This window comes from Haemorhous mexicanus, chromosome 22 (genome assembly GCF_027477595.1).
Source record: "Haemorhous mexicanus isolate bHaeMex1 chromosome 22, bHaeMex1.pri, whole genome shotgun sequence".
Taxonomy (NCBI): Eukaryota; Metazoa; Chordata; class Aves; order Passeriformes; family Fringillidae; genus Haemorhous; species Haemorhous mexicanus.
Window position 1 is genome coordinate 6,481,117 of NC_082362.1, and position 23,431 is coordinate 6,504,547.

At 52.1% G+C, this 23,431-nt stretch overlaps 1 protein-coding gene across 1 annotated transcript in view; it reads left to right on the forward strand.

The window, feature by feature from the left end:
• The first annotated feature begins 8,869 nt into the window (after window positions 1–8,869).
• Window positions 8,870–23,431, forward strand: part of LRRC75A (leucine rich repeat containing 75A) — a 54,356-nt gene continuing 39,794 nt past the window's right edge. The window contains exon 1 of the mRNA XM_059865642.1: window positions 8,870–9,648. Within this exon, the coding sequence (XP_059721625.1) occupies window positions 9,385–9,648 (264 nt within the window). The 5' untranslated portion in view covers window positions 8,870–9,384. The remainder of the gene's footprint in view (window positions 9,649–23,431) is intronic.

Consider the following 23,431-nt stretch of genomic DNA (forward strand, 5'->3'; position numbering starts at 1 on the left):
CAGAGCTGGCTGGGACAGCCCAGGAGAGGCAGTGAGCTCCTGCTGGAGAGATTTCTCTGCTGGGGCTGCTTCCTCTAGGGCTTTGAGAAATGCTGCTGCTCCTTCTCCTTTTCTCCATTTCTCCTCTTCCTCCCCCTCCTCCTCCTCCCAGCCTCATTCCCTGTGCACAGCCTTGCTGGCAATTTTGCCATCGATTGCAAATCCAGACGTGACCTTGCTGCCAAGAGATTTTTGGGAATCATCCCTCCCTGCTGCTCTCCCTGCAGGGGGAGGGTGCTCTGGGCCTTGTTCTGCTCATTTCCCCAAAATCAGCCACTTCCAGCCTCCAGCCTGGGGCGTTTCAGCTGCTGCAGAGAGCTGCCAGGAAAGCTGCAACCTTCGGCATTCCTGGAAATGGGAAACCCTCCCATGTCCAGCCAGCTCCTCATCCAAAACTCTCCATGCTCTTAGGAGGGGTTGCTTTTCCTCCTGGCAAGTGGAAGGGTTGGGATTGGTGTGGTTGAACCTCCTGGGAGATGCCAAGAATGTGTTAGAGGGGTTCAATTTAATTTAATTTCTTGGGCTTCCAGAGGTGCTGGAAGCAGAGGGTGACTCATTAATCCAACCCATCTGGGAATGCTGGGATCTGCATCGTGCCAGGGTGGAGGCCTGGAAGTGGCAGGGGGCATTTTTGAGGCTGTAAAGTGATTTATTTGCTTTATTTGCAAAGACCCAAACCCACAAAACTATTTGTAAAAAAGAAAAAAATGTTTATTTGATTTGTTTGTAAAGAGATGTAAAGGGAAGGCAAAGTGATTTATTTGCTTCCAAAGCCACAACAGAGAAGAACCCTCTCAGCAGAGCCAAAAAGGTCATTTAAACCAGGAATCTTCTGTCTCTGGATGGGTTTGGGGTCTGTTTTGGGTGTTTGGCCTTGCTTATCCAGGGATCTGGTACCAGTGGGGTCATCTCCTGTGGAGGGATGGATGGAGGGATGGTGGATGGAGGGATGGATGGATGGAAATGTGAACACACCTCAGCAAAATTATTTTGGGGCTTCACAACCAACTGAAATCACTTTGAGGAGCTTGGCTCTTCTTTTCCAAGGGGCCAGGTGAAAAGGAGGGAGAAATTGGGAACATCCAGGGCAATAAATGAACCAGTTGGGTCTTGAGAAGTCTCATCCCTGTCTCAAAATAGCAACACTCCCCCTGCTCCGCACGTTCTAACACCCTCATCTTCTTACTGAGCAAAAGAAGCTCTTAGCTGGAGAAGAGAGAGCTTTTATCTAGATTAAGGCTGAGGCCAAGCAGGGAAGAGGCCCCTGGGTTGCTCAGGACTGTCACCATCTGCTGCTTGATGAGCTTTCTCTTCTCTTTGCTGAACCTTTTTGAGGCTTTGGGTTAATTTGAGCTGGGGGAAAAAAAAAATCCCAGAGAGTCTGGTTGTGCCAGGGAGGGGTTCTCAGCTGGTAAAAGAGGCTCAGGGGTGTGGGAAAGGTGTGAAATCATCATTGTGGTGATGAGAGGGACCCTAAAAATGCAGCTCTGGGAAGGGTTGGGAGCCTCTGCAAAGCCAAAGATCTGAGCTGTGGCTGGATGGTCTCTGAGCTTTAATGCCAATTTTGCTGAGTGCTGCTGGTTGCTGCTTTTAATTCCTCACAACTGAACTCCAGGGACTGCATTTCAGAATGTGGTCCTTCCAATTCTGGGATATTTTGTGTCCTGAGTACTCCTGGGATGCTGAGCAATGCCACAAAGGGGAAAGGGGGAGTAGATCCACATTTCTCTGTTCTGCTTTTGTGTTTTCCTCACATTTTAGGTCTAAATTTTGGGTTGTGGCTCACCTGCATAATTTTCTTTCCAAATTTTGGATGCCCCAAAGCCCATTTGGATTCTCTCCACCTGCATCCTCTCCCTCCTAATCCCATTATTCTTCTTCTTTATGATGCTTTTTCTCCCAATTTACCAGAAGCACTTCTCCAACCTCATCTTTTCCCAAATCCAGGTGCTCTCCCCTTCTCTCCCCCAAGATTTTCCATGCAAAATATTCCCAGCCAAACTCAAACCCGTAACCCTGAGCAAAACCCAAACTCCCTGGGGCTGCAGGAAATGATCCATCCTCCCTCTGGGGACAGCTCCAGCTCCTTTCCCACTCCAAGGCCTGGATCCCGTGTTTACAAAACCCAAAGTCTGTTTACACACCGGCCAAAAGTTGTTTAGCACGAGGTTAAAGCTGCCAGGCATTTTTCTGGAGTCATCTGGACAAGGCACCCTTTGCTTCCCTTCCAGCAGGACTGGGAATTCCTTGGGGAGTTTTCTTTGGGGTGCAGGGAACAGCATTGCCCAGAGAGGCTTTGGCAGGGAAACAGGGCAGAGAGCTTTGGTGTGGGGAACTGTGCCGAGAGCATTTGGGATGGGGTCTGTGGATTTGGGAGTGGACACTTTGGGAAGTGTGTCCTTGGGTTTCTCCTGGAGTTTTGTGCATCCCCTGCCAGGCCCCAGCCCCAGATCCACGATGGGATGTGAGCAGGGGATCCCTGGGAGCCCCAGCAGGACCAGCCCTGCTCCTGGGGAGTGCTCTGGCAGGATTCCTTTGGCAAGAACCCTTCCCAAGATCCCTTCTCCATCATCCTTTCGCCAGGATCCCTTTCCAGGATCAGTTCTTCAGGATCTCTTTTCCAAGATTACTTTGCCAGAATCCCTTTTTCAGGATTTCTTTTCTAGGATCCCTTTTCCAGGGTCAGTTTGTCAGGATCCCTTTTCCACGTTCCCTTTTCCACGTTCCCTTTTCCACGTTCCCTTTTCCACGTTCCCTTTTCCACGTTCCCTTTTCCACGTTCCCTTTTCCACGTTCCCTTTTCCACGTTCCCTTTTCCACGTTCCCTTTTCCGTGTTCCCTTTTCCGTGTTCCCTTTTCCGTGTTCCCTTTTCCGTGTTCCCTTTTCCGTGTTCCCTTTCCCAGGATCCCTTTCCCAGGATCCCTTTTCCATGATTCCCTTTCCATGTTCCCTTTTCCAGGATCCTTTTCCATGTTCCCTTTCCCAGGACCACAAGCAAACCCCTCCACAGCCCATCCCTTTGGATTGAGGGAATGCTTCTGGAATCTAACAAATATTTTCCTGCTCTTCTGATTGGATTAAATGACTAAACACTCGTTGGTGACAAAAAAAAAAAAAAAAACAAAACAAAAAACCAAACAAATGAACAACCACCACTCCAAAACCTAAACCAAGAAATTCCCCCATTAATTCTCTGAGAAATCAGTAAAACCTTTGCTGGAATTTCAATTTTTAGAGTTAAAATCTTCATGAGGGAGTATTAGAGGGACCCTCTTGTGCCTGCTGAGGGCAGTGGAGGAGGAGCAGGAGCTGCTGGTGGGGTAAGGGGGTAGGGGAACATTTTAGGAATTAAATTGGTTTGGCCATGAAAAATCCCAATTTCCATCTGTGGCAGCTGAATTGCTTGGAAGGGGACTTGGGTTTGTTTTAAATATTAATTATTTTCTTCTAAAAATGCTTGCACAGGTACAGTGGTTTCAGTGCCATGAAAGGGACGAGGTGCAGCAAAACAATAATTAAGAAGGAAATTTTCCACGTGGTGCTTTGGGGATTTTGGCAGCTCTGTGCCCTCTGTGGTCACTTTTCCTCCCACGTGGGGAGCAGTTTGTTTTCCTCCTCCCTGGCCCCTCTGTGACCCTGGGCCGTGCTGAAATCAGATGCCAGAGCTCAGGGCAGATTTCAGGACTCTATTGCAGCAATATTTCTCTGGCTGCTCAGGTTCCCCCTTGCTTTGGGGATATTTTTTTCAATTCTTCTCCCTCTTGCAGCTGAGGCCAAAGGCAGGGAATTAACCCAAAGGTGAACACAGGAAGATTTCATCCACTGCCAGGAGGAAACATGAGTGCTTCTACCTGAGATTCTTTCATTTCTCCTTCAAAACACCTCTCATGTGATGGTTCTCATCATTTTATTGGCCCCTTCCATCTGGAGTTAGGTTCATCTGCAATTTTATCTCACAGCATTTCCACCCTGTCTGCTGTGAGAGCCCAATTGAATCAAGCTCAGCATGAGGATGCCTTTCTGTCCTTTTAAAATCACATTTTCTAATTTGGCCTCCTTCCCCAGAGATTGCTGAGACTCACTGCTCTCCTCCTGCTGCATGTGCTGGGGTCTTACAGTAAGGTTGATTTTTTAAATTTCTTTTTGGAGGAAGAGATAAAAATCACATCAACTCTGGGATTCCTTCAAATGCCATACTGACAGAAATATTTCCCTCAGTCTTTTTGACACAGTGAGCAGCAGCAGCCTGGCTCTGACACTGATATTTAAAATTAATCCCAATTATTCCATCCCAATCGACAAAAAGTGGGAATTCCCATGCTGCCCTTCAAAGGAGGATGGTTTGGTGAGAAGCAGATTGGTCCCAGCTCAATCTCTGGTTTGAATGAGCTGCCAGAAACTTCCCCCAGCACCTGTCAGGTGAGGAAGAATCCCTGAATTCCAAGAGGTTTTGTGTTTGGCTGTCTCAGGTGCAGTGTGAGAGCTCCCAATCCCAGAAGTGATGGTGGGAACCTCATAAAATTCCCACTTTTAGAGGGTTCCAAGGGTAGATCCTCTTTAGAGTGTCCCATATTGGATCATACTCATCTCAAGTTCAGGATGGGAGTCCTGGGCAAAACCTGGGATCAGGAAGGGGTTTTTCTATCTTAGGAAAAGGAAGTTAATTCTCCTGTGAGGATCTGGGTGAGCTGCAAACACAGGTGGGCTGGCAAGAGATCGGGGCCTTCCAGTCAGTCCTTCCTGGAGTGGGAATGAGTTTGATCTGAAAAAAATCTGAAATATTTATTCCAGGTATGCCAAGAGGTTTGGTGGGTACCCCCACCTGGGACTGAGGGCAAAGCTCTCTGATTTCAGGGATTTGCTGTCAGAATTCCACCGGGTTATCAGGGATGTTCCCTGCCTCAATGCACTGAAAACTTCCATTTCTTTTTGAGGTGGAAGCGAGCACATTCTTAAATCTGGATTTTGTGGCAGAGGAGAAGCTGCTGGGTTTTGTGATCTCACGAGCTGAAGCTGTTTCCCTTTAAGGGCTCCTCTGACTCAATATCAGATATCCCAAAAAGCATGGTAGGAGTGGATAAAGCAGAAGAAACCCCCTTAGACAAGCAGCCCTTGCTTTGCACTGAGGGGAGCTGCCCTGGGCTGTGGCTCTGGTGATGAGTTGAGCAGAATATTTCAGGGCTCAGGTGCTGGCACAGCCCTGGCTCCCAGCACAGGAGCATTTCCCAGCACTGCACAGCTGGGTTTGGAGGTGCTGAGCACATCTGGAAAACCCTGGGTGTGCAGAGGGTTTGGGTCTGTGCCTGGGGAGACCCTTGGAAGGTGCAGGAGGGAAAGAGGCTCTGGGATGGAGCTCCTGAGGGATCTGCACGTCTTCCACCAGCAGTGCTGAGCCTGGGGCTCATCCCCTGCTGCCCTGGGTGCTCCTGGTGCCTCTGCATCCCTCAGGGACAGAAATCCAGCTCCTCCTGGGGCTGTCTGCGCTGCTAACGAGCCCACACCCCACACTCCTGCCTTTTTTTTTTTAATTTTTTAAATTTCATTTTCTCCCCCCTGGCTTTGTCCTGTGTGCCCTAAATAAGCAGGAGCAGAGGCTGAACTCCCTGCCCTGCTGGCAGAAGTGTCAGGAGGGCAAAGGTTGGGCTTTGTTTGTTGACTCAGGGCCGTGGCTGCTGTGCAGGGCCCCCTCCTTGGCCAGCCCTGCCCCTCCTTGGGGAGGAGGTTGGTGCCTCCAGGGTGCCCCATTCCACTGGGATCCCCAGGGGATGAGGGTGGGGATGGGGATGGGGATGGGGGTGCCCCACAATGGCTGGATGGGCCTGCAGAGGCTCCTGCTGCCTTCCTGCAGCCTGTGCTGGCAAAGCTGCATGAACAGCCAGTTTGGAACTGGTTGAAAATGCACAAAATGCCTTTTTTGAAGTGGTGGAAAGTCAGGGGTGGGCTGGATTTGGTTCCCCACGTGCCTCAGGACCTGAGGGCACTTCTGCCTCCATCCTGCACGGGCTGCTCTGTTTCTATGGCCGTGTCACTCTGGGGGAGTGAGGGGAGCAGGGGAGCTCAGCCCTGCCCAGGGTTCCCTCTCTGCTGCTTTTCCATCCTTGAACCTTTTTGTTGGAGAGGTGAACTGACCTTGCTGCTTCTTTTTGTAGCACAGACTTAGAGATGAGAGGAAAGAACAGGCTCTGGGATGAGCCCTGGGGACAGGCAGAGGGTTTTAGGGCTGGGAGCACCTGCTGGGGAGGGAGCAGTGTGCATCAGCAGGACGGAGGGTGTAGCTGCACGGGGATTTTGGGGTGTGAAATGAAGCTCCATCAGCCGGGTTTTTGGGCACAGAGCCTTGCAGGGTCCCTTTTCTGCCATCCCTGCTCAGATCCCAGCTGCCAGCAGAGGAGTGCTCCTTCCAAAGGGAGGGGCTGCAGGGAGGGGCTGCTGGAGGTGCCACCACCCTTCCACTGCCTCCTGCTGCCTTTGGCTGCCTCTCCTGCCTCCTCGGGGACACTGACTGCCAGGGGGGGCCTCTGCTGAGCACACACCGTGGTTTCTGCAAACCTGTGATGCCTTGAGAAGGCTGAGCCAGAGCAGAGGCCGGGCAGAGCTAAAGAATGAAGCAGGGATTTATTAAAATCCATCTCCTCCACGGATCCACCTTGGGCAGCACAAGAGCCCAGCCAGGCCTGCACCCAAGATGAACCAAAACAGTCCCAAAATGCACAATCAGTTGTGAGGCCTCTCACTTTGATCAGTTCTGCTCCATTTGCATAGTGGAGTTCATTGTCCAGTTCCAGCTTTAGTCCCCTCCTTGTTGTTTTCCTCTCTTCAATTCACCATTTGTTGGAATGCATGAAGTAGAAGCCTCCGAGTCCCTCAGAGAGAGAAAAGAAGGCGGGGTTTGAATCAGAACCTCTGGAGAAGCTGAATATATATTATGAAGCCACGCAGACATGACGTAGAAGTCTAAGTTTTAGTTTTAAGTAAATAGAAATATATCTCAAGTGCCTTAGGAGACTGTGTTAGCTAGAAAAAGGCCCTAAAGCTGAGTTGAACTTAGCTCCAGACATAACAAAAACATAGCAGGGCTTGCTTGGGTTTCTAGATGGAAAAGATAGAATTATTTGCGTAAATAGATAAAATTATATATGCAGATTTTAGGTAAGAACACAGATGGTACCATTTACATAAATAGATAAAATTATATATGTAAGATTTTGTGTGAGAATGGACACTACTTTTGTACATTAGAATCAAGTTCAGATTGGTGTAGAAAGAATGTTTTAGAATTGTGTTTTTAGCTGATTGGATGATTTATGAATAAAAAGCCACTGTAATGGGGTGCAGATGATGAAGAAAAGGAAGAAGAAAAAGAGATAGTGGCTGCTGCTTTTGCTGCTTCTGCTCAAAACATCAGCACTCTATGCCAGAAAGCTTTTAGCACAGACTTTAATAATTACTCTGAACTCCTTGCATTCATGCAATAAACAACTTTACTACAACCAACAACTGCTCTTCTCTCTCTGGAGAACAAGGCCCACGACAACCATGGTTTGTGTTTTTTGGGCCTGCAGCTTGCAGCAGTTGTCCTTGGTCAAGCTGGAAAAGGATTGCTTTGCCTGCCTACCCTGAGAGCAGAACTTGCTAAGCTTTAGATGAAGCTCAGAGCTTCACCCTACAGCAGCCCAGAATCTGAAAAATATGAAAATTAAAACCTGAGGCATCACTTGTTTTCCTCATCTGACTTGACTCACTATGGCTGAAGTATGAAATGGAGTTTTTGGCCCCGGAGCTGTGTTTTTGGGGGAAGACACCCGGCTTTTGGCTCATGTGCAGCACAGCTCTGCAGAGCAGAGCCAAACCCTGGTGAAGTCACTGGGGCTGTGCTGTTCTCGTGGTCTGTGGATCAGAATGAGTCGAGTTTGAGAAACAATTGCAGGGGCCCCCAGCTCTTTGGTGGTGGGGGAGAGCTGCCTCTTATCCACCACAGCAACGTGGAATTTGTGTGTTCCTGGATGTGCCATTGCACGGGATGCAGAGAGGCAAAAACTTCTCATGTGGGATTCTTTTGTAAAACAGTTGCAAAGCGTTTCTGTGTCAGAAACCATCCCCTCACATCAGGAGAGGGTCTGAGGCCACTGCTGGGGCCTCATCACCCCAAAGCTGATCCCTCCCAGGCCCTTCTGGAGCAACCTGTGTCCTGCAGCAGGTGGGCAGAGCCTGGCTGGAGGAGTTGCTCACCGTGAGCTTTACCAGGGAGCTTCAATCCACACCTTGAGCCCAGCCAGGGGAGTTCCTGACAGATCAGGAGTGATGGAATACCAGGAGTGATGGAATATCGGCTGGGGAGTGGCCGGAAGGAGCAGCACCTGCAAGGGAGGGGTGGAAGCGCTGGCTGGGGACGGGGATGGGGCACAGGTGGTGATTTCCAGATGGGCAGCGGGGCTGAGGGTGAGGGAGGGGAGCAGGTGCAGGAGCTGCCAGGCTCGGTGTGGCAGGACAGAGTGCCAGCATCACCCGCAGGGGACGGGCGGGGGGACCTCCCCCGCCCCAGGCACATCCCCGAGGGATCGAACGCCATCAAATCCCCCGGGTGATGAGGCTCCGGCGGGAATCCCTCCCCGGGAACCCCGGCGGGGATGCCCCCGGCCGCAGCCCGGCCCCGCTGCCTCCCTCCCTCCCTCCCTGCCCGGCCCCATCCCCGCTGCCCCGCCCGGAGCATCCCCTGCGGGGCGTGCGGAGCCCCCAGCCCTTGGGGAAGGAAGGACGAGCCCCGTCCGGCTGCGGCTTCCTCCGCAAGCCCTGCCTCGGTGCACGGTGCCCGCCCCCGGCCCTCCCCCGGCTCTCCCCGCTCCGAGCACCCCGAGCCGGCCGGGCCGGGCCGAGCCGAGCCGCGCCGCCTCCGGGGGAGCCCCGTGAGCGCAACAGTTGCCCCCGAGCCGCGGCCGCCGCCCCCCGCGCCCGGGGGACCCCCGGGGGACCCCTCGGCACCGGGAGGAGGCTGCGCGGAGGAGCCGCCGCCGCTTGGCTGAGGCAGCGCCGCTCGCAGCGCCCGGAGCTGCCCGGAGCTGCCCGGATCCGGCGGTTCTGCCTCTCCCGGCGATGGAGCGGAGCGGAGGGGCCGAGCCGCGGCTCCTCCCGGCCGGGAGCAGCCGCCCCATCCTCCGCCTGCGGGAGCGGAGCCGCCCCGCCGCCGGGCAGCGACCCCTCTGCTGAGCCCCCCGACCCTCCCGGGCATCCTCGGCACCTCCCGCGCCTCCAACCCTTTGTGCGGCCCCCAGACCCCTTTGTGCTGTGCCCCCCCCAGCCTCGCCACCCCCTTGCATGCGGCCCCCGGGCTGCGGGAGCCGCTGGCCATGGGCACGAAGCAGACCAAGGGCTGCCAGCCGGGCAGCGCCGGGGAGAGCCCCCCGGGCCACCACCGCAAGAAGGTGGCCCCCAGGGAAAGGGGGGATTTCCTGGCTTCCCTCGTGGCCAAGTCGGGCGAGAAGTTCGGGAAGGGCGCTGGCCCCAGCTTGCCCCCGTACCACCGGCGGATCTGCATGATCCAGGACATGCTGCTGCTGGTCAAGCAGGGCAAGCAGGAGGAGGCCACCGAGCTGCTGAAGAACCTGCGGCAGGTGAGGACGGGCGGCTTTCTCCGCGGGAAGGGGGCTGCGCTGGGGAAAGACAGCTGGAGAGCGACTCGTGCTGCTTTGGGTGCCAAACGGGGGCCGCGCTCCGCTTCTGCGGCTCTGACTCGCGTGGCGTAATTTTGGGGAAGTGGCTGGGGAGCTGCGGGGTGGTCAGGGTGTCACAGAGGGGGAAATACCCCCAGGGAGCTGCTCGGCGTTGTTTGCAGCCAGCAAACGCTGCCGGGGGTGTTTTTCCCCCTTCCCTTCCTTGCTGGCTCTGGGGGCTCTGGGGTTTGCAGCCTACTCCAAGCGGTTCCCACTGAACTTTCCAAAAGTTTGGTGTTTCAAGCAGCTCCGTAAAAGCGCCGAGGCAATTGGAGCTGGCAGCTTTTGAGAATCAGCTCTTTTCTTGCTGGCTCAGAAATACCCAGAGCTGGCAGCGTTGCTTTTTTATCTTTTTGGCGCACAATCGCCTGGTGGAGTTTTGCTGGTGTGGACTGGGGCTGGGAGAAACGAGAAGCTCTGGGAGAGTGGGGAATTCATTGTAGCGAGCCCGAGACCTTTTGCCTTGAAAAATCTGTTTGAGCTGGGCATTAGCTGGGAAGCAACAGGACGGAAAGTTGCTGTGAGCAAACAGAAAAGCAAATTAGCATTTAATCTTTCCTGCTGATAGGTGCTGATAAAAACACCCGAGTGCTCTGGGCGTTTTCAAGGCTCTGGGGTGCGCAGGGCTTTGAGGAGCAGCGAGTTTTCCATGCAAACCTAAAGCAGATCCATCTTCCAGCTCGGGTTTTTTCCCTCGGCCGCTCGGTGTAACCAGTTCTGCCACCCGGGGAAAAGTTGTTCAGATCTCTGCTGGGCACGGGGAGCTGCTTTCTTGCCCTGTAGTCTGTCCATGGGACTGCTCCAGTCTGGTTTTCTTTTGGGATTCTGTGTTTGGGGTTTGCTGCTGGTGTGTTTTTGCTGATAGCATTTCCTCCCCCCCATTTTCTGGTCCACTTTCCAGTGAGTGGATGTGTTGTTCGGGGCATGTCCCCATTCAGCCCACTCCCATTTCTCCCTCTGCCCTGCAGGTTTAGGATTATCTTTAGAGCAGCCCAGCTGAGAAATCTGAACTGTGTCATATGATTTCTGGTTTTTCATGGAAAACTCTCCCCGCTTTCAACTTTGGGATAAAAAACTTTTCCTGAGAGGAGTGTGCTGCCTCTCTGGGAGTTGGGGGTGGAATTCCTTGGGACAGTGACCTCTCCATTTGGGATCTGTGGGACCGTGGGGGCTGAGCTGGGCAGCAGATCAGAGCCCAAATGTTGCACCCTCTCAGCCACGCCAAATCTTTATCGTTGCTGCAGCCCATTGGAGCTGGCAGAAGGGCAGGTGCTAATTTTAGAGGGTGTTTATCTCAAACACCTCCCCAAAAAATAAATCTTGGGGCCTGCAAAGTGCCAGGAATCACTCTCACGTTCTCCCTGGCTCCAGACTGGTTTTTCTCAGCGATGCTCAGGTCTGTCCTCACTCTCTGTGCAGATGGGAGCTGGCACGTGTCACCATGGATGCCCTAATGACAAACCTGACCACGGGGGAACCCTCTCATCTCACTGGAGATTGGGAAGAAAAAGCTAAAAATAAATCTTGAACTGCTGGGGGAAGCAAGGAACCTGTTACAGTCAGGTGCATTTCTGGCAGAGTGTGTCTCTGCAGAGCTCGCTCTGATAAAATATATCTTAGAGTGTCAAAATACAGAACTCTTTGTCCTAGATACCATAATAGACTCCAAGCAGGTTTTTAATGAGGTGATATTAATCCCTGCCTCCAGGGAGGGAATGTGGGATGCCCCACTGAACAAGTCCTGGCTGCTCTGGAGTTTTCCAGCAGCTGGGTTTTGGGAGGGGATGTTTTAGGAGGGCATTGGTGGCTCCAAGGCACCACTGGGGTTGTTCCCACTCCAGCAGGAGCCTTCCAGAGCAGAGCCCTTGGAGTGTCTCAGCCCCAAAGTGAGGATTTGGGGAGAAGGATGAGCTTTCCTCTGTGGAAAGGGGTGGGTGGATGAGCCTGGTGGGGCAGAGACTTTTCCCTGAGCCATTTTTAGGGTGTCCCCCACAGAGGGACTCTGCTCCATGTAGGTGCTGCTGTAAAACTGGGCATTTCCCAGCAAAACTGGGGTTTTCCCAGCAAACCCAGTGACCTGGTGCCCAGCTCTCAGCAGAGATTTTTTTAAATCCCAGGCATTTAGGTCACTGGGAGCCTTCCCACTGACTTCAGCGGGCTTTGAAGCCAGCCCAGTGTGCTGCTGAGGGGTGGGTGACAGCATCCCTGCCTTTGGAGAGGCTCCACAATTCTTTTTGGAGCAGGATGAGCACATGGCCAGAGCTGTAAATCTTTGGTTTTTGGGTCTCTGTGCCATAACACCCTGCCCTATCTACCCACTGCAAGACAAGGTTTGGGGGGCTTTTTCTGCTCCCACAAAAGGTGTGTTTGATAATCAGGGCAGGGCTGCAATCCTGTATTTAAACCTGCTGGAGCAAGTCCTGCCCTTCCAGTCCCACCACTGGCACCCATGTCCACTGTGGCCTTTGCATTCCATCCATTTATTTAGAATTTATTTAGAATTTATCCATCCTTCTCCCTCCCCTGAGGTGGGAGCAATGCTGTTTTCCTTACAGGCTCCTGTAAGGATTAATTTGTGTTTCTGGGCATGCCTGGAGGTTGCAAACAACCATAAAATACTGAGATACAAAGTGATTTTTTTTGTTTTGTTTTTGTTTGTTTGTTTGTTTGTTTTGTTTGTTTAAAATATAAAAAGCATGAAGAGCAGACAGACTTTGCTTCCTCAGAGAGGTCAGCAGTGGTCTCTGCTGTGGAGGCAATTTGATCCCACTGCCTGCCCCCAAAATAACATTGCTGTTATTCCTGCTGCCAGCAGCCATTCCAAAGGGTTTGTGCTCCTCTGGCACAGCCAGGCTAATTTAACATCGAGCTCCTGAGACACAGAATACTCATTTCTTTTTCCTTCTTTCTGCTCTGGAGCCCAAACCCAAAATTCAAACCCCCAAATCCCAAGAAGTGCCTGCTGCTCTCCTTGGCCGAGGTGTTTCCCCCAGGGTGCTGCAGGGAGGATGCCTCTGGCATAGATGGTGGGAAGACACTGAAATAATTAACATTTGATTTAGGCTGGTGTTGGGGGTTGCCAGAGGCTTGCTGGTCACCTGGAGGGAGCTGCTGGAAGTAATTCCTACACAGAATAACTTGGAATTTATCTGCCATGAAGAGACTTCCCAGGTTTACCTGGCAGCATCTTCTCTGCTTTCCTACAAGGAGATGCTGCAGGGAGAGGCTGAGAAATGAATTTATTCAGGGTGTCCAGCACTTGGGACATGGGAACCCACTCTCAGACCCCTCACACCATCCAGGTGGGAGAATTCCAGCCCCACTATTCCCAGTACCACCAGCTGCAGAGCAGGACAGGTTTTAGCATTACAGAGTGTGGCACTTTTTATTTTCACTCTTATTTTCTCCCCCATTCTGTTGAGTTCCAGTGGTTAAGGCAGCCAAGCGCTGTCAGTATATTAAATTCTGGGAGTGTCTCTCCTGCTGGGGAGAGGATTTGTAAAACAAAGCATGTTTTCCTCCTCCCTGCTGCCAAAGGATCGCTTTTCCCAGGCGAGATGGGGAAGCGCTTCCCAGCACATGACGTTGCACTCAAGGAATTTGCCATTGGTTACGTGGAGCTTTTGCTGCTGTTCTGGGGCTGGGGGAGAGGGGAGGAGGAATCCAGCAGATCTGAGCATCATCTGCACAAGGCAGGTGAGCAGCAGCTCCAGGAATTCAGTGGGGAAAGGGGGGAGAGAAAGCCAAGTGTGGCAGCCAGTGCCTGGGTGTGGCCAGCAGCCAGATGCCAAGGTCCAAGGTGTGGCACCACTGGCAAGGTGGATCCTGTGCCCTGCCAGCCTGGGGTGGGGAGGGCAGGGGAGAGGGCCCCAAATGGGCAAAAACACCACCAAGAATCCCATTTGCAGGAAAGGGCTGGGAGCAAACGTGCTCCGTGCCCAGCAAATATTGCAGACCCTGTGGCAGCCCCTCCTGGCTGGGGTCCAGCCTGGGATCCCTGGGGTTTGTCCCACAAAACCTTGAGGTTTATCCCACAAACCTTGAGGTTTATCCCACAAAAAACAGCCCCTGCTGTGGGTGCAGCTGTGGCCCTGCCCCATCCCAGGGGGATTTTCCAGCCAGAGGTTGTGGGGAACAAGGCATGACCTGAGCAGCCTGGGAACTGTGTGGCACAGGGATGCTTAATTAATTAATTAATTAATTATGAATACCTTCATTGTAAGAGGGGCTTGACTGGATAGTAAAACACCAAAAAAAAAAAATTAAAAATACTGATGGAGACAGCTCACTTTGGGCTCCTGTGACTTCCTCCTTGAGACACAAGAGCAGAGAAAAAATTAAAATATTTGTGGCCGGGCTCAGTGCTTGCCCCTGGCCCTGTGCTTCCCAGCCATGGGGCAGCATTCCCATGGAAGCCACCCCAGGAATGCTGGAGGAGCTCAGCACTGCTGTGTTTGCCCCAAAAATGAACACCTGGTCCCTTCTCCTGCGTGCTCAGAGCAGCTGATGCACCAGAGGTGACCCAGCCTGGGGTCTCCGGGGGTCTCTGGGCTCCTCCCAGCCCGTGGCTGCCAGCAGAGGACAGGGATGAGGGGTTTTGCAGGTTTGGGGTTGTTTTTCCTCAGTTGGGAGCTGCTGGGGCTGAGGGAGGGCCCTGCCCTGGCTGCAGCAGGGCCCCAGGGTGGAAGTTGGGTAACCCTGCTCTGAGTGGGGTGGCTTTGGGATGAGCCCTCATTTCCTCTGCCTCAAGCTGCTGCTGAAACCCCACCAGGGCTCCCCACGGTGCTTTTTAACCCTTAGGCTGCTGGAGGCACTGACAACCAAGATCTCTGATATTTTGGGTGTTTCCTGCCTACTTTTGGTGTTCCCAAACTCTGCCCTGCTGTAAGATGCTCCCTCACTTTGCCTCTTCCCATCCTTCTGCTCCTTTTCCATCCCCTGTGGGATTTGCAGGTGGATGTGCAGGCACAGGATTGGATTTAATGATTTAATGAACCCCCTGGAAGGTGGCTGCTGCTGCTCCTCCTGGCAGAAATCTGGTTTTGGGGGGAGAGGAAGGCTGGGAGAGCTGGGATGTGATACAAAGTGGGGCTGGGCTGGGCTATGGGCACCTGGAACAGAGGATCAGGTCCTGCCTGTGCCCTCAGTGCAGACAGAAACCTCCAAGCTGGCAGAGGTTCATGGTTGTTGTTCCACCCCAGCCCCTGTTCAGCACTCTCTCTGCTTATATAATAGCAGAAATGTGTCTTTTTCCCCCCCAGGCTCTGCTTTTTTCACACCTGATGTGAAATGCAGCAGCGTGGGGCTGCAGACAGCCTGGCATACACCTTTTTTCCCCCCTCTTTTTCTTTTTATCTTGCTTCAGACTCCTAAAGCCCAGAGTGTGAGGCTGTCTGCTCTCCCTGGCAGCGTGGGTGTGTGGGCACAGCCCTCCCTGCACCTCCCTGGGCTGTGCTGTGTGCAGGGGGGCAGCAATGGGGCTGATGCACCTGAAATTCAGTGTACTGGAGCTTCAGTGCTCGGTGTGTTGGGGGATTTGTGGCTGTGGCCTTCTCTTGGCTAAGGGAGGTGGTTCTATATTAATATTCATTTCATTCTCCTACAAGTGGTGTGGAATTTTTTTAGTATTCAACATCTTCAGGTCCTGGCCAAAGGCCTGGTATGATTTAATGCCTGATTCCATTTCTCTTTCTGTGTGTGTGTGTGTGTGTGTGTGTGTGTGTCTCAGCCTCCTTCTCATTCAAATTTTGGAGAAAAGATCACTGCATGGTAAATTGAATCTTGCCTGTCAAAGGAAAAGCAAATTGTCCATTCCATTCCTCTCCAGGCCGAAGGTTTAAAGGTTTTAGCTCCAATTACTCCTGGCTCTGACCTTGCTGCTGGAGAGCAGGAACTGCTTGGAGCTTTCCAGCATTCTCAGATCTTCTCAGGGCTCTTTATCTTTCAGACTTGGTGTCTTTCAAAGTCAGAGGCACTTCCTTTGTGAGAGGCTTTGAGCTCTGGAGAGAGCCTGGACGGGCAGCAGAGCTGAGAGGAGGGAGCTGCCTTTTCCTCATGCCTTTGGGTGTCTCAGAGGGTATTTCATTCCCCAGGGCTCTTCATATCACAGTCATCTCCCCAGAGCCCTGGCTGGCCTGCCTTGCAGAGCAGGACTCGGGTTTGATGGTGGTGGGGGGATTTCTGTAGGAGATGTTTCTGCCTTTTCCAGTGGTTCCAAATCCTGGTTGGAAATCCATGGAGGTTCTCCTTGAGGTCTGCTCCTTGCCAGCCCTGGCTCCTGCTGCTGGCTGCTGATTTCAGTCCCTGGATGTCCCCTTTGCCTGTGGGATTGCTTTCTGAGCAGCTTCCCAGTCCAGCTCCTGCTCCCAGTGCTGCTGCCCATTCCCAGGGGTGCTCAGGGGTTGCATTTGGGGGAGGTTTCAGTGAGACCTGCCTGGCAGCAGTGCCAGTTCCAGCTCTAACAGCAGCTGTGTGGAAATGAAGTTCGTTCACTACAGGAGAGGCTGACCTGCCAGCCTGGAGCAGGAACAGGGTTTTTTTGGAGGGTGGGGATTTGTGTGCTGGGTTTTTCAGCTCCTTGCTTTCTGTTTAGGCACAGAAAGTGTGGAAATGGGTGTTAGGACAGGAGCTGCAGTTCTGTGGGAGCTGCAGCTCTGTTTCCTACCCTCAGCATGCAGAGCAGACCGAGGTGAGCGAGCTCTGTCTGTCCCTTCCTCCCACTCCAAGGACGAGCTTGGAAAACACGAGACCAAAACCTCCTGGAGCAGTTCCTGTGCCTTCACCTCTCTTTGTGCAGAGATCCCCTGGCTGGAAGAGCACAGGGCTTTGAGCCAGGAGCCCCAGTCCCATGGCTGGGAAATTCCCAGAGCTGCCTCTTCCCCTGTCCCAGGGGATGAGCCCACTCTGGGGCTGGGAGCAGATAATTCCTGCCTTGTTCTGCAGGGCTGTTCCTTCACCCCCAGCCTCCCCAAGGCCAGGATCTTGGCACAGCACTGAAATCCCAGCAGGGGAAAGCAAAGGCTGCTGAGGAAGGAGAGCAGGCTGGGGTGGGAAATGGTTGTTTTGGCCAGGGATGTGCTGAGGGTTTTTCCTGGGACACCTCTGTCCCTGTTCCCACCCTGCTGCAGAGCTGCTGGTGCAGCACTGAGCTCCTGCTGGGGCTGCTTTGGGATTTGGGGCATCCCCAGCCCCAGTGGGAAGTGGGATACAGGAGCTGGGGGGGTTTGGGCCTCAATAAAAAACCCCAGTTCCCTGCACAAGGATGAACTGAAGCTGCTGCAGCCTCTGCCCCGGGTTTGGTTGGTGTTGAACAAACCCCAGCTCCTGGTTCAGCCTGAGCTCCCCAAAATCAGGGCAGAGAAGCCCAAATCTCTGCAGAAACAGGACTCAGACCTCACCAAACAGCCCCAAAGCCTTGGTTCATCCCAGAGACCCTCAATTTATTTCCATTGGGTACAGTTCTCCCCTCTCCAGAAAGGATCTGGGGGAATCTTGCTCCCAAATTTCTCTCTGAGCTTCCTGGGCTTGCAGAAAAACAATTTGGGATGAGAGTGTGAATGATCTACACCCGTGATTTACATCCAGCCAAAATCATGCAGGATTGGATTAAATCTTGATTTAAACAGCCCTTTTTTTGTGTGTGGTTAGGATTTTTTGGGGGTCATTCTATAAGAAAGAGGATGTTTTCCTGTTTGGTTGTAAAAAGCTGCTTCTGCTTGGTGTAATTGGATACTTCCTTTTCTGAGGAGGGAGCCTGGTGTATCTGGGGACATTTATTTAGGCAGCTGTGTGGCTGGGTGAGGAATTTTGTGTGGTTTTATTCTGGTGGGAAATGGTGAATCTGGGGTTTACAGGATTGATTGATTGATCCTTTTGTATTTCTGACTCGAGTTACAGGGAAATGAAAGCAAGTGTAAAGAGCAGAAAAGTGGTTTTAAATGTTTTTTGATCAGTTAATACACTCAAAATATGCTGGATAAGAAAGCAGACAAAGTAAATGTCTCAAAACAGATTTTGCATTTTAAACTGGTTGATTAATGAAGTGGAGTATTAATTGTGCATCGTGAATTACACTTCTGGTCACCATAATTACAGATCTTGGTCTCCCAGCTTGAAGTTTTACTTGCAGGTTGGAAATTGTGCATTTCTCCTTTGTACTCCTGATTTTTTCACTGACTTGCTGAAATTCAGTGTTAAACTGGACTAAGTGAATGAAAATCCTTGAAACTGGAACAGAACCTTAAGATCATGGAGTGAAACATTTGAATTAACCAAAATGAAGATGTTTTCTTTGTCCTTGTGAGAGAACCAAACTCTCCCCAAAGCTGTGTTTGCACTTTTTTCTGGTTGTTTTTGTCACTGACTTCCCTAAAATCATTGGCAGCCGTGTCCTGCCTACCTGGGCTAACAGGAGCTGTTTAAAATTAAATAAATTTTTCAATTTTAAAATTAAAGCCTGGCCAGAGGTTGGCATCAAATTGCTGGTTTGAAATCTGTGTGGTTTAAAGTAAATGCATTTAATGTTTAAAGCTACTTTATGGAGCAGCATTAATTGAATTTTAATATCACTGAATGGAATCCTTGGGCAGCTCAGTCATTAATTCTTCCTCAGCAAGTTTGGGCATTTCCTGGTGACTTTGATGAGCCCAAATCCTTTACTTTTGGATTTCCCTGGAGAGACTGAGCCAGCTGGGAGGATCCCACCTCCAGTTTGGAGGCACATGCCAAGGTGGATCCTCAAAGGAGCATCCAAATTCCCTGGTGCCAGACAGGGAGGGAGGGTGCTGTGAAAGCCTTCAAGAGAGATTTTACCTTCCAGCCTTCTTCAAATATCAAATACCAGATCCCAGCCCTGCTCTGCCTGATGGTTCAAAATCTGATGCTGCAAATGAAACCACACAAGCATGGCATAGAACATGGGAAAGGCTTCATTTCTTCCCTTCATCCCCAAAACTGACTTTCCTTTGTTGGTACCAGTCAGGGCTGAGGTTCCCAGCTCCCTGTGGTGTGGGCACAGCACTGACTCAGTTTCAGGATGGGAAATGGGAGACTTTTGAGCCCCCCTGCAAGAAATGAAGGTCATTTTCCCATGCTGGTGGTCCATCCATTCCCTTGCCCATTTTTTGGGGGTGTTGGAAGAGGAAAGCCTCCTCTCAGCAGTTCCAGAATGGATGTTTTGTGGTGTGTGTGCCATTCCCAGGCTGTTCAATGGGGTCACAGGGTGCCTGGCCAGCACAGCTGGGCTGGGGGGGCTGGATTTGGGGGGAATTCAGGGCATCCTGCAGGACCCTGGTGACTGCAGGTGTGGAGCTGTTCCTGCTGAGTTTGGGACTCTGCTTTTCATCCTCTCTCTGGATTGGAGGTGGAACTCTTCACCAGGTACCCCAAACCCATGGAGGCACCAGTGTGGGTGGTTCAGAGAGGCTGCCACAGGGGAGGTTGGGTGGGATGTTGGGCAGGAATTGTTCCCTGGGAGGGTGGGCAGGCCCTGGCACAGGGTGCCCAGAGCAGCTGTGGCTGTTCCATCCCTGGCAGTGCCCAAGGCCAGGCTGGAGCTCTCTGGTCTCTGGAAGGTGTCCCTGCCCATGGCAGAGGAGTGGGAATGAGATGAGCTTTAAGGCCCCTTCCAACCCAAACCAGTCTTTGCACAGATTGGATTTGGGAAGGGGAAATTTGTCTCAGCTGGAAATGCACAACATCTGCTCTCCAGCATCTCCTTCCTCAGTGTAAAAATCCAGTCCTTTCCATGGCATTCTTCTCTCTTGCCTTGCTGCTTTAGAACAAAGGTGGCAGCAGCCCCAGGAGCTGCCAGGACTCCAGCTTTTCCGGGATTTTAGGATGTGTGCATCCCTGTAAAGGCCCTGGGGGCCTCGTAAACAGCAGGGGCCGTGGGTGTGCAGCATCCAGCACAGCCCTGCTGGAGCTGTACCACTTCCAGGCAGGAATCCCTGGCATTTCTTGGCAGGAGAAAACGTCCCAAAGCTGCCTTTCCAGTCCATGGCACTGCTCATTCAGTGGAAAGGCCGACCTGTAAAACAGGAGCAGCTTTGGTGCTTCTCCTGAGCTCCCCATGCACAGCTTGGTTTTCCCTCTGGTTTCCTTCCCATCCCGTTGGTGTCCAGAGGAGGAGGATGGAGACTCTGGCACGGTGCAGGTGACAGGGTCAGCCTTGCACCAGTGCAAGTTTGGGCTGTGATAAACTTCTCCATCCTTTTTTAGATGTCAAGCAGTTCTCAGATGGGATGAACTCCCTGAAACGTGGTGAGGAATCTCTGCTTGGGGTGCTTTCATCTCTTGCCCATCAGCTGCTGTTCTCCACCAACACAAAGAAAATACATCAGCCAAACTCCTCTCCTGAAAGAAAATAAATCAGCTAAACTCTTCTCCTGAAATATCTTTTTTAAAAAAAGACCTTTTAGTTTTGCCTCATCACATAAATCAACTTTATTTTCCACAAGGACTTGTGTTTGCTTGTGTGCCCTCCCTTTGGAGGAGGGCAAAAATACAGGAGCCTGGAATATTCCCAAAGGCAGGAAGAGAGTGCCATTCCCACAGGCTGAGATCATTCCATTGATTGCAGGAGGATGGGAATGACATTGTGCAAAATCCTGCTGGGACCCAGCACTGACCAAGCTCCCCTGGCTGTTCCAGCTCTGACTGACCCAGAGCCAGCAGAATTCTGGCTGTGCCACCAGAGAAATGCTGGAATCCCATCCCTGGAGGGGTTTATGGGATGTGGGGACGTGGTTTAGTGGTGGGTTAGTGATCAGACTTGAGCTTTTCCACCCTAAATAATTCTAGGATTCTTTATCAGGGAAAAGCTTCCCTCCTCCTCATTTTTCAGAGGGAATGGAGGAGCAGAAGGGCTGAGCATCCCTCTGGCAAAGGGGAAGGGAAGCAGGGAATTCCCAAGAACAGGAATGAAGTGCACAGAAGTGACAGGGCCACAGTAGGGCTGGGAGCAGCTGCTCCTTATCTCTTCCTGAGCAGGCACATCAGGGAAGATAAAGTAAAAAGGGAAAAGATAACACAGATTGAGTCAGCCTGGCTCTCAGAGGGAGGTTTTTCCAAGCTATTTGCTTGTCACTGGTGATTTTAGTTGAGCCTGTGGGTCTTCAGAGAAAAACCAAGGTTTTTTTTTTCTTCCTGTTTCATGCCTTGCAAAAGGGAATCTTTCTTCCAGCCATGAATTTCTGGCATTTCTTGGCACAGGAGGAAGGTCCCAAGGCGGGTTTGGTGTCACTGTGTGCTGAATGCCACCCCACATCTCGTGTGTGTGAGGCTGGAGGTGTCTGGTTCAGCACCCACCAGTGGCTCCTCCACTTTAAAACCAGCTCAAGGGCTGTGTTAGTCATGTTTTAATGATATTGAAATCAGCTGCTTGTGGCTGTTTGAGGAATTCCAGCCCAGGGCTGTGGATGTCTCAGTGGGATGGAGCAGGGAAGGGGAGGCTCAGCACAATGAGCTCATCCTGCCTTTCCTCTCGCTCAGCTCATCAGGTTTCAGGGATTATTCAGCCCCGTGGTTGTAGCTGGGAAACGAGATTAAGGATTTGGTGCTGTGTCCTGAAAGTTTCTGGGGCTCTTCTTCTCTGCTGTTAACTTCAGGAGGAGCTGCTGGTGTAAAATACATCAGTGCTGTTTGGGGTTGGGAAATCAGTGTTCTGGGTTTGCAGTGCCAGAACTGGGAGCAGGAGCTGCAAATCTTTGTTCTGGCACTGTGGGACTATCCTGTGGCCACAGGGTTCCATGGGACCCAGCTGAGTGCTCCCAGGAAGGCTCAGCCAGCCCTGGGGAAGCAGGAGGGATTAGCAGGGTGCTCTGTTACCCTTGGCATTCCAGGCTTCTCCCTGGGGACACTTCCTGGGCTGGTGTCACATTGTAGGGAGTGCAGGGAATATCCCAGGGCATGGAGACAGGGATGCTTTGCTGACATTGCTGCTCTGGGGCTGCTCCCTGCCTTGTTCCTGGGTGTCTTTTGGTGCTCACCCTGACAGTCAGGGCTGGGCAGAAGCCCCAGATGGAAGGAAACTCCTCATCCTGAGCTCTGCACAGCAGCTGTGACTCAGCAGTGGGAGCAGCAGCTTTGCCATGGATCCTCTCCTGCAAAGTGAGCTCCAGGCGTGGTTTTCATCACCCAGCTCGTGGCTCCTTCTCCTCCTGGGGCCACAGATCCCTCACAGGCTCTGTTTCCCTGGCAGAAGCTCCCTGGGCCAAGGTGTGTTTTGTGTCTCATCCTCCCGAGCTGCTCTGGCATCTCCTCTGGGAAATGGAATATCAACAACAGCAATTTAATGGCCCCGGCTGTCAAACAAAGCAGAAATATTTGGATTTCGGGGGTGGAGGGGGTGGGTTGGCACCTTTTACTGCTGGAAGCAGGATGTGATGCTGCCTGTCCCAGCAGGAGGGATGTTCCTGCCTCTCCTTGCCTGCCGTGGGGGTCCTGTGGGTTTGGGGGTGCAGAGAGCAGCCCTTTCCCCCACAGGGAACCCAGACCCCACAAGCAGAAAAGCAGAAAAGCTCTTTGGTCCCTGTGTCTGCTCAGCACCCCCAGTGAAACCTGGGGTAGGTTTCCCTTCTCAGCCAGGCACAGAGGCTCTCAGGCCATCCTTGGGTTAATCTGTCACATCTCTGGGGCTCAGGACCAGCAGCCACCACCCTCTGGCCTTTCTGGAGCCTGGTGTGTGGTGAAATAAAGAGAATTTTAATGGCACTTACTGGAAATGTTTGCTGGCTCTGGAGGGCAGAGCACTCTCCATCAGCCCAGCCTGTGTCCCCTGGAATCTCATTCCCTGATTTTGTGCAAAATGCTCCTTCCACTGCTCATTGAGCTGCAGCTCACTCTGGGGTGTCCCCCTCCTTCCCTGGGAAGGGAACTGGGTGGAGGAAAGAAGTTTTGCTTCACAAAAACCTGCACGAAGCACTCTGCTAATCCAACCCCCTTGGCTCCAGAGGGATTTCAACATGTGCTTGTAGTTAATCAGGTATTTAAGTGGTTTTCTGGCTTGGCAAGCCTGAGAGGAGATATCCCAGAGGAGAAGGAGAGCAGAGCTGTGGCCTCCCAGCTGAAAGGGTTTGGAAATGGGGGTGTTGAGGGCAGCAGTGCCAGCTTGGGGGGGGTGGGTTTAGCTTTCTGTGACTCAGTTTCTCCTTTTGTTCAGCTCTCTGCAGGGAGCTGTGAGCCATCAGAAGTGCCCCAAAAGGTTTGGTGAAACAGGAGCTGGGGTCAGTGTTGGTCAGTAAATTCATCTGAGCTGGCAGTGGGGGCACAGGAAAGGTCCTGCCAGGGGCTGCTGAATTCAGAACTGGCACATCCTGGAGAGGAGACACCCAGGGTGAGAAAGGATTTTAAGGGAAATCATCCCCCTCACTCTTTGAAAAGCTGCTTGGGGAACTCCCAGCTCTGTGTGGGGCAGCTCAGGAGAGGTTTCATGGCTGTGAGGGAGATTTTCCCTTGGCTCACGGATTCCACCCCTGAGCAGGGAGGTTGTCCCACCTCAATCTGATTTTCTGGCTGGGTATTTCTGCTGGGATTGCTCTGGAATTTGTCTCCACTTAACAACCCAGCATCACAGCACTGATGTTATTATGCAAAGTGTAGATTATTTAACCACACAAAGTTTTTTTTAATTTATTGATTTGACATTGCTTTGAATCCCATTACAGAAATCTGCTTTATTAATGGA